The 18,500-nt window shown below is 45.0% G+C and overlaps 1 protein-coding gene across 1 annotated transcript in view; it reads right to left on the reverse strand.

Moving 5' to 3' along the window:
• citb (citron rho-interacting serine/threonine kinase b) overlaps nt 1-18,500 on the reverse strand; it is a gene marked incomplete at both ends in the record, with an annotated part of 183,710 nt that overhangs the window by 164,851 nt on the left and 359 nt on the right. Inside the window, 3 exons of the mRNA XM_080499233.1 lie at nt 10,831-10,860; nt 10,932-11,129; nt 18,149-18,281. Coding sequence (XP_080355359.1) covers nt 10,831-10,860; nt 10,932-11,129; nt 18,149-18,281 — 361 coding nt within the window. The remainder of the gene's footprint in view (nt 1-10,830; nt 10,861-10,931; nt 11,130-18,148; nt 18,282-18,500) is intronic.

Raw genomic sequence — 18,500 nt, forward strand, 5'->3', positions numbered from 1 at the left:
GAGATGCCTTCCAGCATGAAGAGCACAGCTCTCGGGTAAAAACTGTCCTTGAGTCTTTTGGGAATGAGCTACCTCCTTTTCTCATGTTCTGCTTGAAATCTTCTTCAGCTTTTATCAGTTTGGACATTTAGAAAGTTGCTTTGGTTATTTTCTTGATGCTTTCTTTTTTTTCTTTTTTTTATTTAGTTTTACAAAAGCAACTATTTTGTTTTTACATAAAAACAAAAGCATGTCCCCATAAGAGTGTTCACTTGTCAATTCATATCTCATGTGTGTTGAAGACCTCGGAGTCACAAAGAATCGCAATCAACAAACTCTCTCTCTCTCTCTCGCTCTCTCTCTCTCTCTCACACACACACACACACACACACACACACACACACACACACACACACACACACACACACCCAGTGTGTCGTTTCACTGACTCAATGAACACACTTTGACCACTATGAAGGGTATTTAGTACCTGTGACATGTGTCCAGTAATTCTGGCTCTTTGGTGTTCTTTTAAAGGAATGATGCTGTTCCAGCAGCAGGCAGGTTGTGTCTCAACTCGATGTGGTCACTAATCTGTGAGAGAGGAGAGAGAGTACAGAGATGATGGACGGAGAAAAAAAAACATGAAATGAGCAATGTATATGATAAACAGTAATGTAAAACACTTCATAATTGTACTCTCTAGGTGAACTAGTTGAGCATCTACTGGAATAATAATCTACTGAACAATTCCCCTTCCATGTGTACCCTGTGCCTCATGTCACACAAAGTGCATTCAATAGTGCAACCCCAATATAAACACGTTGGGATGCTTTTCAAATGAAAACAGATAAGAAAGATGAGCTCATTGATCAGAGGTCGACGATCCCATGTCTGAGTAGTGCTATATAGCACGAGTTATATTTATCTGTTTATCTGTTTATTTGAGCAGTACACATTGTGCTCAAAAGCAGAGGGCTGAAGTAAGAAGCTCATCAGCTCCTGCCCCAGATTCAGTGCAAGAAATAATGACGTGTTACTCTGGTACAGAACGAGCGAAACATCAACAAAAGAGAACTTATTACATTGCAAACAGCTATTTTAACACGGACCAAACTTCACACACACACACTCACGCACACACGCACACACACACACACGCACGCACGCACGCACGCACACACACACACACACACACACACACACACACACACACATGCATGTATAAGGTGATCCTACTTCTCTCCCTAATGGCAATGAATTTCTTCTTCTCTGTATATTTCAAATGTCTTTTGTTTTTATTTATATTGAACAGGTTGATGTTTGGACATCGTTTCAACTCCGTCTCCAATTTGTTCCACAATTGAACACCATTAACTGTCGGGCTAAAACTTTTCAGGGTTGTGCTGTTTCTGAGTCCTAAAGTTTAATTCATCACGTGATTCATAAGGACCAGTCCGATCTGGGAACCTTCTTTGTATTTGGCTTGGTAACAATCTGTAACTTGCTTTGTATAACATCTGTACTGCTTGGAACTCAATAATGTCACAATTAAAAAAATGAGTTTGTGTGGTCCAAAAACCCAACTTTATGAATTAATCCAATAGCTCTTTTTTGTAACATTACTATTGGTTTTACTGCGTTTTTATAAGTACTACCCCAAACCACAGTACAATAATATAAATAGGGCGAAATCAGAGTACAATATAAGATGTGTAAAGCTTTGATATTTAAAATGTGCTTTGCTTTTGCTATTACTGCAATGCTTCTTGAAATTTTCGTAGATATATATTATATGTGAGATTTCCAAGTAATTCTATCATCTATAATAACTCCAAGGGATTTGATTTCATGCCCCCGCTCTATAACAACACCCTCTATCTGAACTGCTTCCTGTGAATTGGAATTACAGTTGCCGAATATCGTCATTTTGCTTTTGCTCAGATTTAGAGATCATTTGTTTTGTTTGAACCACTTGTTGACACTCTTGAGTTCCAAGTTAACAATTTGACAGAGTTGTTTTAAATCGTCTCCTGAAGCAAAAATATTTGTATCGTCTGCAAACAACGATGAATCTAAGAATTTGAGATGTTTTACAAATGTGGTTTATGTATATACTAAACAATTTTGGGCCCAGAATGGAACCTTGAGGTTCTCCACACACAGTTTGTAGACAACTTGACTGATAATCACAGATTTTCACACGTTGTTTTCTATTTTCTAAGTAACTGGTGACCCACTGTAGAGCTCCACCCTGATCCCATAATGTTCTAGCTTATTGATTAATATGTCATGGTTTATTGTGTCAAACGCAATAGGTCAATAAATAGCCCTAATGCATATTTCTTGTTGTCAACAGCATTAGTTATTTCTTCAGTTATATCAAAGAGAAGTGTGAAGTTGAGTGATTGTTCCTGAAGCCAAACTGATTATCAGAGAGTAAATTAAAGTGTTCAGTAAAGCTGTCAAGTCTGGAATTGAAAACCTTTTCTAAGATTGTAGAGAATTGCGGTCAGAGGGAGACAGGCCTGTAGTTGGTGAAGAGATGTTTAATGTTTATCTCCTGCCTTGAACAGAAGAATCACTTTTAACTTTCATACCATCAGGAAATTGTCCAGTTTGTAACAGAAGTTACTGATGTATGTTAACGGCTTAGAGACACTTTCAATAACACTATTTAAGGTCTTCATATCCACGTCATAATAATCTGTCCAGGTTTTATTTTTACACCCTCTAACAATGTCCAGTAGCTCCTTCTCCTCCACAGGATTGAGGAACAGGACAGAGGATTTGTGTCTATAAGCTCACAATTATAATTCTCATCAGTTGCTATTTTTGCAGCAAGGTTGGGTCCAACATTTAGAAAGAATTTATTAAATGTATCAACTACTTCATTCATATTATTTAGAGTTTTATGCTCATCTTTGAAATATTGTGGATAATTGATAGTTTTTGGTTTATTTCTAATCATACTGTTTAAGACATTCCAAAAGCCTTTAATATTATTCTTATTGTTATCTAACAACCTATTATAATAATCCTGTTTACATTTTCTAATTATACCCATCAATTTATTTTTATATTTCTTATATTTGTCCTCTGCTTCTTTTGATCTATTATTTATAAATATTTTGTAAAGTGATTTTTTTTCTTCTTGGATGCATTCAACAATCCTTTAGACATCCATGGGTTTTCTTTACACTTTCTCTTTATACAGTATTTTTTCATTGGACAATTTTTATCATATACTTTTTGGAATACTTGCACAAACTCATCATATGCTTTATTAGTATCATTCTCTCTGAGTACAATACTCCAGTCTTAGCTAGTAGCTCCTTCTTTAATGCATCAATAGTTTTCTCTGTTTTTACCCTTCTAACCAATACTTGTTTTCCTCTTCATTATTTAAACATCCATTTTTGTCCAATACAAAGACTGGAAGGTGATCAGTGATATCATTTATCATTAATCCGCTGACTGGATCACATTCTATTTCATTAGAGAAAATGTTGTCAATCAAAGTAGCACTATGGGTTGTAGTTCTACTCAGTTTAGTTATTAGAGGAAACAGACCTATACTGAATAAAGTATTTATAAATTCATCCTTTTTTATGTTTATTTGGGTTTAACAGATCGATGTTAAAATCTCCCCCCACAAACATGACTTTCTGATTTGAACCTGAAAAGTGTTCCTCCATCCAGTTAGAAAAACATCTGTATCAGAGCCAGGTGTTCTACAAATACAACTCACCACAATATTTGTCTTTTTTGCCTTGTAGTTTCTACAGTAAGGCCTTGAAGTGTATCGTCCCCCACCATAGTCTTGATTTCCATCACTTTGTAATTATAGTTAGAGTCTATAAACAGTGCTACACCCCCAACATGCTTATTTCTTCTGATCAAACTTAGAAATTCATAACCATCAATAGAAAATTCAATTTCTCTGTCATTATGAATCCATGTTTCTGTTATTAAAATGACACTGAGTGGTTTAGAAAACTGTTTTAAGAAGCTCTTGATGTGGTCAAAGTTTCCATAGAGGCTTCGACTATTGAAGTTGATTACAGAGAATGCCTTAATGTTCTTAAGTTTACTATTGTAAAGAACCTGTGTATAATATTGACAGTCATTAATCGCTCTAGTAAAGAAGTTATTTTCAGGGTCGATGTCGATCTCAGTGGTTGTAAATCATACTGTGAGAATGTAAAGTCCAGGTTCTTTGTTTCAGGAATTCTCCTCAATGAAAGATCCGAGTCGGTGCTTCCTGTTGTACTATATGTGGAATTATGTGCTTCTACATACCAGAATCCAGCAGTTTTTCCTGATGTTTACACTGGATTTGGTGTACTGGTGCGTGGACATACAATAAGTTTATCATAGCGCAAGAAGGTAATCTCTCCCCTTTCACTTGCAGCTCTTAACTCTGGCTCTGCTTCTAATCTATAAGCATGGCTCACTTTAAGTCCATGTTAAGTCCAATGCATATTTCTGTTTTTGTTATAGCTGGATACTCCACAAGAATAAAGCTGTGTCTGACCAGAACATTTCATACTGTTTACACGGAAATGATTTTAAGTCAAAACACAAAAACGTACATTTTGTTTCGAGTGTCTGTTTACACGACAACGGTGCTCTGAGCCACTGAAACTTTTTGAAAATGTCTTCCAAGGTGGAACTCTTAGAAGACACTATGAGTCTGTTGTCATGTAAACATTTGAAAACAAGACATTCTGTAATTGCCCAGGCTCAGTCCCGAGGAGACGGTTGAAATGCTGCTATTGTGTACGCAGACCATGGCCAAAGTGAATAGTTCCTCCCAGTCCATATTCGCCTGTGACTTGGTAGTTTTATAGTTGACGGTCACTGTAATATCAATCCAACGCCATGCAAATGTCCATCTGCTTGTCTGACTCTGCCTTTGTCACTTCGATGGGGCTGTTTAGCTGGTAGGAAGAGCGGTCGTCTCCCACTCGGAAGGTTGCAGGTTCTTTTCCCATCTCTGCCTGCTTACATACCAAATTGTCCTTGAGCGAGACACTGCTCCCATTGAAATCACAGTGTCTCTGCGCCATGGCTGCAGCCTCCAATGGTGTATGAATGTGGGTGTGGGTGTGGGTGTGAATGTGGTGAGCTATGTAAAGTGCTTTGAGGCTGCTCACACAGCTATAAACTGCTATATAAGTGAAATCCATTTACCCTTTCTACACACTGTGTACTGTGTATACACTGAACAGAAAAATAAACGCTTTTGTTTATGTTCTCTAAGGCTGTTTCTATGTACACGTATGTGCCTATTTCTCTGAAATAATGATCACACATTTGTCTAAATCTGTGTTATTGAGCACTTTTCCTTTGCTGAGATGATCACAAGTGGCACGTCAAGATGCTGATTAGACAGCAGGATTATTGCACAGAAGTGTCTCAGGCTGGACATGATAACAGTAAAGACACTTTAAAATGTATAGTTTTGCTGTATTGGGGTGTCCAGGGAGGTCACAAAGCCAGTCAGTATTGGGTGTGGACATCAAATTTCCTGATGCAGTGCAACATGTCTCCTTCACATAGAGCTGATCAGGTGTTGATTGTGGCCTGTGGAGTGTTAGTGTGCATCATCATGCTGCACCATGAGGTGATGGTCATGGATCAGTAGCAGTATGATCCTCAGGATCTTGTCACGGTGTCTCTGTGTATTCAAAATACCATCAATTAAATGTGCCTGCCTGTACCGTAACCCCACTGCCACCATGGGCCACTCCATCCACAACGTTCAGCAAACCCACCACACCATCACGCACTTGATGTAATCGTATCAATCCGCCACAAAGAGTAGCCAGCGGCTGTATATTTTCCGTCACCTCTCCCATATCACTGATATCACAATGGATATAGGAAAATTAAGCATGTGAAGATTAATCAATATGAAGATAATATGTGTGAGATGCGAGCGTGTCGGTCCTTTCACTGTGCATCACTACAATTTAAGGGTGAAATTGAGATACATCGGTCACATGTCTCCACGGTTGCATCAATTTTTTCACGTTGTACCTTTTTCAAAAATACATTGTGAAAATTTCTTTTGCACTATGTATTTTTTCACCTAGTATTTAATACTATTCTGTGTTTCTGAGGCACATTGAATGCACCATCACTGCCGGCAGTGTCGGGACGCACATTTCTCCCTCAAGCTTGTCTCGCAGCCTGGAGTTCCGCCAGAGCAGCATAAAGCAGGAAGAGGAGCTCTTTGACGCACTGAAACACTTCAAATCAGGTGTTTAGAAGTACTTTAGCTTTTACAAGAAAAATGGCAAACTTGACAAGACTTAGACAGTCTGTAAAGAATGTCATGCTGCTAAACCTGAACTAGTGTTCAGCACAGCAGGTGGTATTGACAATATCACGATATTATTGTGACAGCAGAGGCCGTCTGCTTCTTCAAGAACATGTGGACTAACTCATCTTCCGCTGGTAGTGTATCAAGATTTGTATTGAATCGTTGTCAGTGATGGAGATCCACCATCACACTCACTCACAGCCCCAGTGTGTTTCAGTTTCACCGGAAGACACTTTGTATTTAAGTGTCAAAGGAGCACAAATATAAACTTGCATAAAAATAAAAAATAAAAACCTAACAAAAGGAAAACAAACTATGAAATTGTATGATTATCTGTATATTTACTTGTGGCAGTGTGTTATTGTAGCTTGTGTCTTATCACGCTTCTCTGTGGCTGAGATAAAACTATTGGGCTGCATTTGTTTTCTCATACTCTGCGTCACGTCACGTCATACTACACTGTTGACACAAAGGCAATGTTAATGATGCCCTCTGGTGCAAAATACAGTGAAATGCCCCAAAAACATATTCTGTAGCTGTTGAATAATACATGTTTTTCCAAAATCACACTGACAGCATGGCTTTGTAGGCTAATGCTTGTTTGCTTTCATGGCAGAATCGCTGCTATCTCAGCACGGCTCTTAGTGTTGTGTTATTGTTCACTATTGTGAAGAAAATTGTTTGAAAATCTGTTTTCTTTGATGTTAGTTTGTCAGTCATATTGGAGCCAGATGCAGGCCAGCTTCGGCCCACGGGCCTTATGTTTAACACCCATAGTCTAGGCAGATTGTGGGCCTCTTCAACACCTGGAAACAGCTGCTACTCTGGAGGCTGTTAAGCATTTGAGATATTCTTGTTTTTTACTGGGTGCAAAATATGTCCACTTAAATTTGCAAATTCAGTGATTATTTACATTTAAAGCAGCATACAGATTATTTGGGGATTGGGGTTTTAAATAGTTTAGAGCTCATTGCAATGAGCTTTTGAAGTTCAAAAACAAACCCAAATGCTGACTTCAATACCATGAATAGCATTTGACAATCTGACACTCAAGACTTGAGAAATTCACATCACACAAAGACCCAGTCATTCCACATCAGTGATGCTTTAGACAATAACACCTCATTATACAGTAAAATGACGCACAGATGACTCTCAGATAAAGTGTCGTTCACAGTTAAGACATTAAGTGAGTGAACCAGAGCAGACATGCATAATGTGCTGACCAAATATGCGATCATATTGTAGCCTGGCAGAGGCTATAAATAGCTTGCTTGTGTTCACACAACAGCCTCTTTTACCACCACTGGATATATTTGGCAGCTTTTGTGATCAAGTCGCAGGCAGAAGAATGAGTGACAGAGGGAGAGTGTCTATTAAAAGCACAGGCTCACCTCCCACTCCTTCCGACAGTAGCATGCTCAGGCTCAAATATGTGTTCTTACCATTACAGTTCTGTGCTCCTTATAAATCATTTATAGCACTGAATTGCTGTTAGTTCAGTTATATTTCTCAGCAGTGCTTCATTAAGAGAGACTCACCATCTTGTCTGTGACCTGGGGCCTCACATGCAATTGCATCCGTGTATTAAAAAAAACAACAATACTATATAGATGAGCAGTGAACATTAGTAATCTCTGGAGACGGATCTGGTCGTGCGCTAATACTTTCCCAGAAACGTGACTGATGTAATCATCAGGCATTTATGATCATTTGGGGGGGTTGTTTACAACACCACCGGCCACACAGCAAGTGCCCAAGTTGCATCATGATATTGCATGAATGTCCAGTTTCACTGGTGTGATATGATGCAGGAGCAGGTGGCTTGTAATGGACGCTGATGATGCATGAGCCAGGCTTTAACCGAGGTGAGCTTCCACCCAGACACATCAGTGGCACGTGTTGCTGCTGTTTAGTGAGGAGGAGATGTCAAAGTTTCGAGCAAGAAAGGTTTCAACTCAGGTGACGTTGTTAGGACTGAGAGGAAGGAGGAGGAGAAGACTTCTGTGCTCCTGATTCATGTATCCTGGTGGCTCAGAGAGGCCCAAACTCACCAATGAATCTCTCATCGATATGTGCTGACACACTGACAACCCTGTGTGATGTTGTGTTGTTTACTTTAAACAATGTAGAGAAGTTCCTCAGTCAACAGTCAGTAAAGTCGGTGGTTTCAGGGTGGCGTCTTTGCTTGCGGTACCAGATGGGATTCAGATCTGGCTGTCTTCCTCCTTGATTCAAGTGCTAGCTGACTGCCCATAATGAGCCGAGCTAACAGACTGTGCAGCTGGGCTCCTCCTCTGCAATAATTAGCTCCCTGAAAGCAATTAGTAATAACTACTTTAAGAAGCCGTTACAACTACAGCAAAGCGTCTGACTGCTGAAGTGGATGACATGCTCAGCCAAACATTACTCGAAAACATCATATATCCAAGAGATGCTAACTGTCGTTAGGTTTTATCAGTTTGGTGAACAATATAACGACAAGATCTGCAATCAGGAATATGTGACAAATACAACTCATTTGTGAGAGCTCGTCAACAACAGAGCGGTAACATTCACAGAACAACATCAGCTTCCAACTAAGTCGAGGAGCTCTTATTCGTGGGTTGAATAATGTGTGTTGAGCTGTGAGTCAGAGTTGTTGAAGAGGAGGAGAGTGGAGAGAGGTTGCATCCCAGTCATGGTGTTGCTCTACATTCAGTCTGGTGACCAGGGGCCAGTGCTGCTGTAGGGACTGTGGGCAGTGGTGAACCATAGACCTGTTGCAACGCTGTAGCAGCACAAGCTACACCATCTCTGTTCCATCTACTCACTTCTGATTCTGTCTTTCAGATCATCCTCTCACCATATCTAAGCATGCCTATTGTCATGACAACAAGTTAGCAACACCAGAGCCAAACAAGAAAGACTGAGCAACTCGGCCTTTAGCCAAAGCAGCACATCTCGGATTCAAGCAGGACTCTCTAGAACTGAAAATCTGGTATCTCTGCTACCATATAAGCCCCATTACAGAGGGTTAACATAGGCTGATTTAAATTCGCTCTCTCATCTTAGAAACGTACAGTTGATATTGACTCACAAGCATGATTGATAAGTTTATGAATGTCGGAATATTTGCATTGAAGTTTTTGAAACTCAACCAGCAAGAGAAATTTTCTCATTGATGCACCAAAGTGGTCAGAAATAGCGACTTATTATTAGAAAAACTGGCCTTGACAGTTACACTTCATAGCCACCAGTTTCCAAGTAGCCTCATGTGAGAAGACATCCTATCTTGTTTAAAGTTTTCAAAAGAAAAAATGTACACAGCTGGTCAATTATTTATCTATCTGCCATATAGCCCACATCCATTATGAGGAGCTGGAGCTGATCCAAGCTGAAAATTAGTGTGCGGCAGGAGGCGTCTGTCACAGGACTCAACTCTGTTTTTGAGATGCACACACATTCACACCTATGGGTAATTTATCCCATTCATAAAAAGGAAATTTTCTCTGGAGTATAGGAGGGAATTACACACAGAGAAGAACATGTAAACTCCACACGGAAAGTAACCAAGCCGAAAATCGCTACCCACCGCACCACTGTATCCGCTGTGATCAAGCTACAATTACTGTTATATAATAAGGTATTTTTTTCTGATTTCTCTGATCATAAAGGGGCAGGAAAGTAGCTTTAGCCAGTACGAGTGTCAGGCGCGTTATCCTTAAGGGTATATCCATATTAACAAGATAACTCTGAAGTAATAATACTTTTCTCACGGATCACCAACACTACCGAGCAGCAGCTCCATGCTTTGACACTGAACCTCCTCCCATTTATGTTGGTCCAGCTGAATTGAAGATCGCTGTCTGAGGGTAACAGATCACTTCAAAAGTCCAGCCCATCATTATATCAGAAAAATCCATATGAAAAAGAGGATCAGTGTGTGCTTCTAAAGAAGCCTTTTGGAAAAATGACACGAGTATATCAAGCAGCAGAGCTCTCTCTCGCTCTCTCTCTCTCTGTCTCGCTCTCTCTCTCTCACTCTCTCTCTCTCGCTCTCTCTCTCTCACTCTCTCTCTCTCTCTCTCTCGCTCTCTCTCTCTCTCTCTCTCTCTCTCTCTCTCTCTCTCTCTCGCTCTCTCTCTCTATGGTGCATGCTGGGAGTGTGGAAGGGCTGGGAGCATTTGTGAGCGGGGAGCGTTTATCCCCGTTTCCACCGCACAAAAAGTGCAGGGATAGAACAGAGCGTTACGGAGCGGTACGGCAAAGCGTAACCGGAGCCAAATCCGGCACCCGTTTCCACCGCAGAAAGGAGCTCCAAAAGTGGGCGGGGCTTAAGAGCTCCGCAGATATGTGACGTTATAACAGTCGTCTCAGCCTGGCGGCAGATCTGGATCTTATGAATCCTCTGTTGTTGTTTACATCCTCCACTTTGCACTTGTTTAGTTAACTTTTATTTTTATTGCAGCGGCAGAGCTGCAGCTGCAACTTCCATGTTTGTCCTGAGAGAGCGAATGCTCCGGTGACTTGCCCCGCACCCGAGCTCCCCGGATGGCTGCGGCACAGAGCTGCACCGGGACACGGGAGCCTTTAGCTTTCTGCTCAAACGCAGGAGCAGCCACTCCGACGCTGATCGCACTCTTGCAGCTTCGCGCCGGAACACGGAGGCTCCGAGCTCCGAGCGTCTCTTTGTATCACGTCTGCGGTCCGTCCCCGTACCGCACCTTCGGGCAGAAGCGATGCAGTGGCACTGATCGCAGTTGAACAGAATGCTGACCGCCTCTGCATCGCGTTTGAACAGAAACCACAGGCGCACCCACGGCGCGCGGATGCTATGCTGCAAACAGAAAGTTCCAATGCGATGCAAAGTCCCAAGCCCCACGACCAAAACGAATGCTGAGCAGCCAAGAAAAGAAAAAGAAAAAAAAACAACCAGTGCAAAGCTGACCACACTAACAGCAGAGGATTCATCCAGCCAACATATTAAAATATTGAGGACGTGTAGTAAATCACTGACCAATCAGCAGCTCATCGAACTCAGACCCGTTCCATGGTCCTGGTACCCCAATAGAAGGGTAGCGGAAAAGCGACCGCATTTGGAGTGGTTTGGAGTGGTTGTTTCCACATTCCTGTGGTGGAAATGCGAACCGTAATGGACTATACCGGTCTATCCCTGCACTTTTTGTGCGCTGGACACGGGGCTTTTGTCACGTTTTTATGTGATTTTTTCTTGTTTCTATTCTTTGTCAATGTTCACAATCACTGTAGTTTAAAAATCACAGAGCACCTTTGTTTTATTTCAATCTTTCTTGGGGGTTTGGTGGGTTTGTGTGGTCCGTGTTTGCCGGGGACTGGCTGCCGCCATGTCGGACCTCAGGAAGCTCACCCGCAAACACGGGGTGCGCATCTCTGCACCTTTCCCCTGCAGCGTGGAGCAGGTTGCTCTGGCTGTGGGGGAGAAGGTTGATTACAGCAGGTGGAGCAGGTGGAGCAGGTTGCTCTGGCTGTGGGGGAGAAGGTTGGTTACAGCAGGTGAAGGCGGCGGCCCTGATGAACGGCGCCATGGTAGTCTTTGTGGACCAGGTGGAGACAGGAGTCACCGTGGTGGTCTTTGTGGACCAGGTGGAGACAGGAATCACCGTGTCGGACAGGTTCGTCCAGGTACAGCCGCTGTCTCAGCCGGCTGTCCGGGTCATCCTGTCCAAGGTCCCTCCTTGTGCACCAGACGAGCTCTTAACTCAGGAGCTTTCCAGATGTGGGACAGTAGTGTCCTGCTACAGAGACATGGCCTCTGGAATTAAGTCTCCGCTGCTGAAACACACAACATGTTGCAGAAGACAAGTATTTATGATACTCAATGGAGCTCAGCCTCACGTTCCATGTTCGTTTCTTCAAGGGGAAGAAATTTAAGTAAAGTAATCAGAGATTTCAATGTGACATCAGCAGCGAGGGTCAACTGGGAAAAAAGTGAAGCCCTCGCTGTCGGCAGGTGGCATGGCGGTCTCCCAGTTCTTCCCCAGAATTTAACCTGGAAAAGAAATGGGTTAAAATACTTAGGAATACATGTGGGTGAAGAAGATTTTGTTCAGAAGAACTGGGAGACCGTCATGGAAAAGATTGAGGGTAAGCTCTCCAAGTGGAGGTGGCTCCTCCCAAAAATGTCCCTCCGAGGCAGGGTTCTAGTTTTAAATAATCTAGTAGCATCCCAGCTGTGGCATCGGCTCACCAGTGTAGACCCTCCTCCAGGTCTCCTGTGTAGACCCTCCTCCAAGTCTCCTGTGTAGACCCTCCTCCAAGTCTCCAGTGTAGACCCTCCTCCAGGTCTCCAGTGTAGACCCTCCTCCAGGTCTCCTGTGTAGACCCTCCTCCAAGTCTCCAGTGTAGACCCTCCTCCAGGTCTCCTGTGTAGACCCTCCTCCAAGTCTCCTGTGTAGACCCTCCTCCAAGTCTCCTGTGTAGACCCTCCTCCAGGTCTCCAGTGTAGACCCTCCTCCAAGTCTCCAGTGTAGACCCTCCTCCAAGTCTCCTGTGTAGACCCTCCTCCAAGTCTCCTGGCTCAAATCCAAAAGAAAATAGTGGATCTTGTGTGGGGTCAGGGCCTTGTCCACTTGGCCAGCCGGACAGAGGGGGGGGGGGGGGGGGGGGTCAGGGCCTTGTCCACTTGGCCAGCTGGACAGGGGTGGGGGGGGGGGGGGGGGGGGTCAGGGCCTTGTCCACTTGGCCAGCCGGACAGAGGGGGGGGGGGGGTCAGGGCCTTGTCCACTTGGCCAGCCGGACTGAGGGGGGGGGGGGGGGGGGGTCAAGGTCTAGTCCACTTGGCCAGCCGGACAGAGGGGGGGGGGGGTCAGGGCCTAGTCCACTTGGCCAGCCGGACTGAGGAGGGGGGGTCAGGGCCTAGTCCACTTGGCCAGCCGGACAGAGGGGGGGGGGGGGGTCAGGGCCTAGTCCACTTGGCCAGCCGGACAGAGGGGGGGGGGGGGGGGGGGGTCAGGGCCTTGTCCACTTGGCCAGCCGGACTGCCACTTTTAGACTCCAGTTCCTGCAGAGGTTCCTCACAGGCCCGGCAGATCTGGCGTGGAGAGGCGTGGCCAGCTGATCCTGAGGCGTGCCAGTAAGTTGGGGTTGGATCATGTTCTGTTCCTAATTGATCCCAAATTACTAAATATCAAAGGGCTTCCTCCATTTGATCAAAGTGTTTTTAAATGCTGGGCTCTATTGACCATAGAAGGTTCCTGAAAGCCGACTCTCTGCACTGGCTGTTGAAAGAACCCCTGATCCACGGAGCCAGACTGGACCTCAGCGGAGCAACGACCCCTGGACTGACGGGAAGGCTGGTCCAGTCTGGGACCCTCACCGTGGGTCAGCTTGTGGATGCTGTGGGGCCGGACCTGAACAACACCCAGGCCCTGGACTGTCTCCTGAAGCTGCAGTCTGTCCGGGTGTCCCAGAGGCTCCTGGAGACCTGGAAGGAAGTCCTCACAGCCAGAGACAGGAGCCTCCTGAGGAAGTACGACCAAGGAGAACTCTCCCCGGACGCTGCAGACCCCTTCCCCGAGGTCCTGTTGAGCCCGGAGCTGGGGGGACTGTCCGGCCCCCTCCTAGAAACCACACAGCCTGAAAGACTGTCATTACACAAGGCAGACAAACGAACATTTTATCAGAACTGTGTGAAGAGAATCCACAAGGGTGGACTGAGCAACAGCCCCCCCACTGTGTGGTCACAAAGACTGGGTCAGGAGAGACCCGGTCCACAGTGGAGGATCTTCTACAGACCTCCCACTGTGTGGTCACAAAGACTGGGTCAGGGCGGACCTGGTCCACAGTGGAGGATCTTCTACAGACCCCCCACTGTGTGGTCACAAAGACTGGGTCAGGGCGGACCTGGTCCACAGTGGAGGATCTTCTACAGACCCCCCACTGTGTGGTCACAAAGACTGGGTCAGGAGAGACCCGGTCCACAGTGGAGGATCTTCTACAGACCCCCCACTGTGTGGTCACAAAGACTGGGTCAGGGCGGACCTGGTCCACAGTGGAGGATCTTCTACAGACCCCCCACTGTGTGGTCACAAAGACTGGGTCAGGGCGGACCTGGTCCACAGTGGAGGATCTTCTACAGACCCCCCACTGTGTGGTCACAAAGACTGGGTCAGGAGAGACCCGGTCCACAGTGGAGGATCTTCTACAGACCCCCCACTGTGTGGTCACAAAAGACTGGGTCAGGAGAGACCTGGTCCACAGTGGAGGATCTTCTACAGACCCCCCACTGTGTGGTCACAAAGACTGGGTCAGGAGGGACCTGGTCCACAGTGGAGGATCTTCTACAGACCCCCCACTGTGTGGTCACAAAGACTGGGTCAGGGTGGACCTGGTCCACAGTGGAGGATCTTCTACAGACCCCCCACTGTGTGGTCACAAAGACTGGGTCAGGGTGGACCTGGTCCACAGTGGAGGATCTTCTACAAACCCCCCACTGTGTGGTCACAAAGACTGGGTCAGGAGGGACCTGGTCCACAGTGGAGGATCTTCTACAGACCCCCCACTGTGTGGTCACAAAGACTGGGTCAGGGCGGACCTGGTCCACAGTGGAGGATCTTCTACAGACCCCCCACTGTGTGGTCACAAAGACTGGGTCAGGAGAGACCCGGTCCACAGTGGAGGATCTTCTACAGACCCCCCACTGTGTGGTCACAAAAGACTGGGTCAGGAGAGACCTGGTCCACAGTGGAGGATCTTCTACAGACCCCCCACTGTGTGGTCACAAAGACTGGGTCAGGGCGGACCTGGTCCACAGTGGAGGATCTTCTACAGACCCCCCACTGTGTGGTCACAAAGACTGGGTCAGGGTGGACCTGGTCCACAGTGGAGGATCTTCTACAGACCCCCCACTGTGTGGTCACAAAGACTGGGTCAGGGTGGACCTGGTCCACAGTGGAGGATCTTCTACAAACCCCCCACTGTGTGGTCACAAAGACTGGGTCAGGAGGGACCTGGTCCACAGTGGAGGATCTTCTACAGACCCCCCACTGTGTGGTCACAAAGACTGGGTCAGGGCAGACCTGGTCCACAGTGGAGGATCTTCTACAAACCCCCCTTAAAGAAACGGACTGGAGACCTTCAGTGGAGGATTTTACATGGTGCGATCGCCTCAAACGCTTTGATCTCCATCATGAACCTGCTGTTTTAAACACTTGGAAAATTAAGCATCTGATCTGACACACAATGTAGCATTGTCTTCTGACAAACTGGTGTAAATAAAAAAGTGTTTAAAATTTTTTTTAATAAATGATCTTTCTCTCTCTCCATCTCTATTACACAGGTGTCTTTCACTCCCTCTTTACCATTTTTATCAGTTTGTTCTACCTCCACAAACAGGTAAGTACAGACTAAACACAGGCTGCAGGGTTCTCCTGCCACACTCTCAGATGAGCTTCAGTCAGCAGTCATTAGAGAAAAACTTATTTTCATAACCAAGCATCAATAATTATCCTGTCTGTGTACAATAAACAGGCAAATTGACTTCACTGATCGAGCGCAGCTATTTGGTTTCAGTGTCTGAGGCAAGGAAGCTTTGCCACATGGATAGGGTGAGATGCATCGATGAGAATCATATGAACACATTGTTTCACTTAGCCTTGATTTAGGTTCTGTTTCTGGTACTGTTTCCTTTCTCCGCCAAATTAACTCATGTTGAAAAACCTCAACAGACTAAAGGCCATGTAAACATAAAACTAGAGCACAAGTTCCAAAAATGTTCAGTGCTTTGAGTAGAGTACTTTCTTCATACATTATAGAACAGTGAGTAATGACAGCCAGTCTTTTAGGTTTAGACTTCTCGTGCTATAAATGGTGAAATATGTGTGATGTTGGCCAACATAATTCTTTTCATCATGCTTCATCATGTGTGAACTACATAGAAGGGTGGATATTTCCTTTGATTTATTTGAAGAACTGAAATTCCAACAGTTCCACTTGAATATACACTAACCACAGTGGGAAGGGAAAAACTATTAATATGATTTGATAAGTAATTAATAGCTGCTGTAAATGTGATCTAAATAACTGTCTTTCTCACATTGATGGTGACACCGGTCGTTTACTGATTTCTAGCTCAACTGCAGCAAAACCTGTCCACAGGACACCTTATGTTTGCATATGTGGAACCAGGCCCGCCCCTCCCTACACGCAGAACACGCGCTGTGCGTAGGGCCCCGCGATCCATGGGGGCCCCATTTTGCGCAAGTGAATTGAATTTCCCTCTGGATCAATAAAGTATCATCATAATCTGCAAATGCGCAAAGGATGCGCGTGCATATTGCCGAGAGGCGTGTAGAGCACCGCCACCAAGTCAACCTGAGGCAGGAGAGAGCGAGAGAGAGAGAGAGAGAGAGAGAGAGAGAGAGAGAGAGAGAGAGAGAGAGAGAGAGAGAGAGAGAGAGAGAGAGAGAGACAGAGAGAGAGAGAGAAAACGAGACGAAAGCGCGAAGCATCACCATCTGACCAATCAGCGGTCAGATGGGCCGGCAGGCAGTTGTCTACAGGTAGAGAGGAGAGAGAGAGAGAGAGAGATGGCTTCCAAACGTCAACACAATAATAATAATAGTAATAATTATTATTATTATTATTATTTTTATTATGTTATTGGAAGGGGGCCCCCAAAATAAAATCCTGCTTAGGGCCCCCACTTGGCCAGTGGGGCCCTGAGTGGAATACATTTTGAACGGCTATATTTTACTGAGGATATATAGTGGTTAGGATTCTTGCTTCATGGGTCTCTGGTTCAAGTCTGGATTGGTCCGGGGGGCCTATGTGTTTGCATTTTCTTCCTGTGCATGCAAGGTTTCCTCACACGATCGAAAAAGGTACTTGAGGTGTCTATGAATTTTTTCATAGGCGTGAATGTGAGTCTCTGTTTAGCCTGTCGATGGACTGACAGTTGATCCAGGGTGTAGCCTACTTTCACTCACAGTCGGCTGGGATTGGCTCTCATGCCCTGCTACCCTAATTTGGATTATTGAGTATACAACATTGATCTGTAAATGCACATTAGATGTTTTTGTGGATATTTTGTTTTGGTCCCATTACTTCGGTAATTTGTAATCCAGCTGAATCTGTGGTCGAAGGCAGCCTCCTTCACCTCCTTCCTACTCTGGTGAAACCTACTGTTACCATAGAGATACTTTCATCCAACTGCAGTCTTCCTCTTGTCTACTTTTTCCTTCAGACTTTGTCGTGTCGGCTTTTCTGGATTGATCTCAACCACTAACTAGTTTAGTGCCATAACCAAATAATACAAGAGAGCGTTGTTTAATCTCCTCAATTTAGATACATTTTCTCTGAAAACTTCCTCAGTTTAGGTGAAAATTTGTCACATTCCTTACAAGAAGAAAAAAAATTGCTATGGCTCTTACTTTGTACAAATAAAAACAGTGGAGAGTTTTGAACACCACCCCAGGGAGCGATTGCCATCTGTATGAGTGTATGCTACAGTAAGCGGAACAATGAAGAGAGATGGACAAACATAGACACAGCATTTCAGTGTCGTGACCAAGAATAGTGCTCAGCCCTGATAGATGAGATACAGCTGCTGCAGGAGCTCGGTGCTCCCAGCATCCTCACGTCACTGTAAATCCTCAGCTGGAGTGTCAGTCAATCAAACAGCCAAGTAGTACTTCAAACGCACTCATAGGAGAAAAGAAATAAATTCTCTGTAGCAGTTTAGAGGTGCAAAGCAAACATTGTGGCTTCATTCTCTTCCCCGACCCTGGTATTAACCCCCCCCCCCCCCCCTCCTCATCTTTGACAGGAGCACTGAGTAAAACAGTATCGCACTTACTGGGGGAGACCGCTACAGCTGACAGCTTTTCCAACGAAGCTCCTCAGACGCGGCACCTCTTCGTCCAGTAAGCCTGCACATGTGGGGTCTCCCTGGGAAGCCACCAGCCGGATTGAGAGCTTCGTTGCTTCATCAAATTCTGGGATGTCATCTTCACTGTGGAGAAAGAGGAGCGGAAGAAGGAAGGGAGGGAAGGAGAGAGAGAGAGAGAGAGAGAGAGAGAGAGAGAGAGAGCTGTGCTGTGCTGTGCTGTGCTGTGCTGTGCTGTGCTGTGCTGTGCTGTGCTGTGCTGTGCAGAGCAGAAGAGCTGTGAGGCAGTGACAGCAGCCTGAGATTACTGCTTACAGGGAGCGGAGAGAGGGAGGAGGTGGAGGA

The sequence above is a fragment of the Blennius ocellaris genome (genome assembly GCF_963422515.1).
Source record: "Blennius ocellaris genome assembly, chromosome: 7".
Classification (NCBI taxonomy): Eukaryota; Metazoa; Chordata; class Actinopteri; order Blenniiformes; family Blenniidae; genus Blennius; species Blennius ocellaris.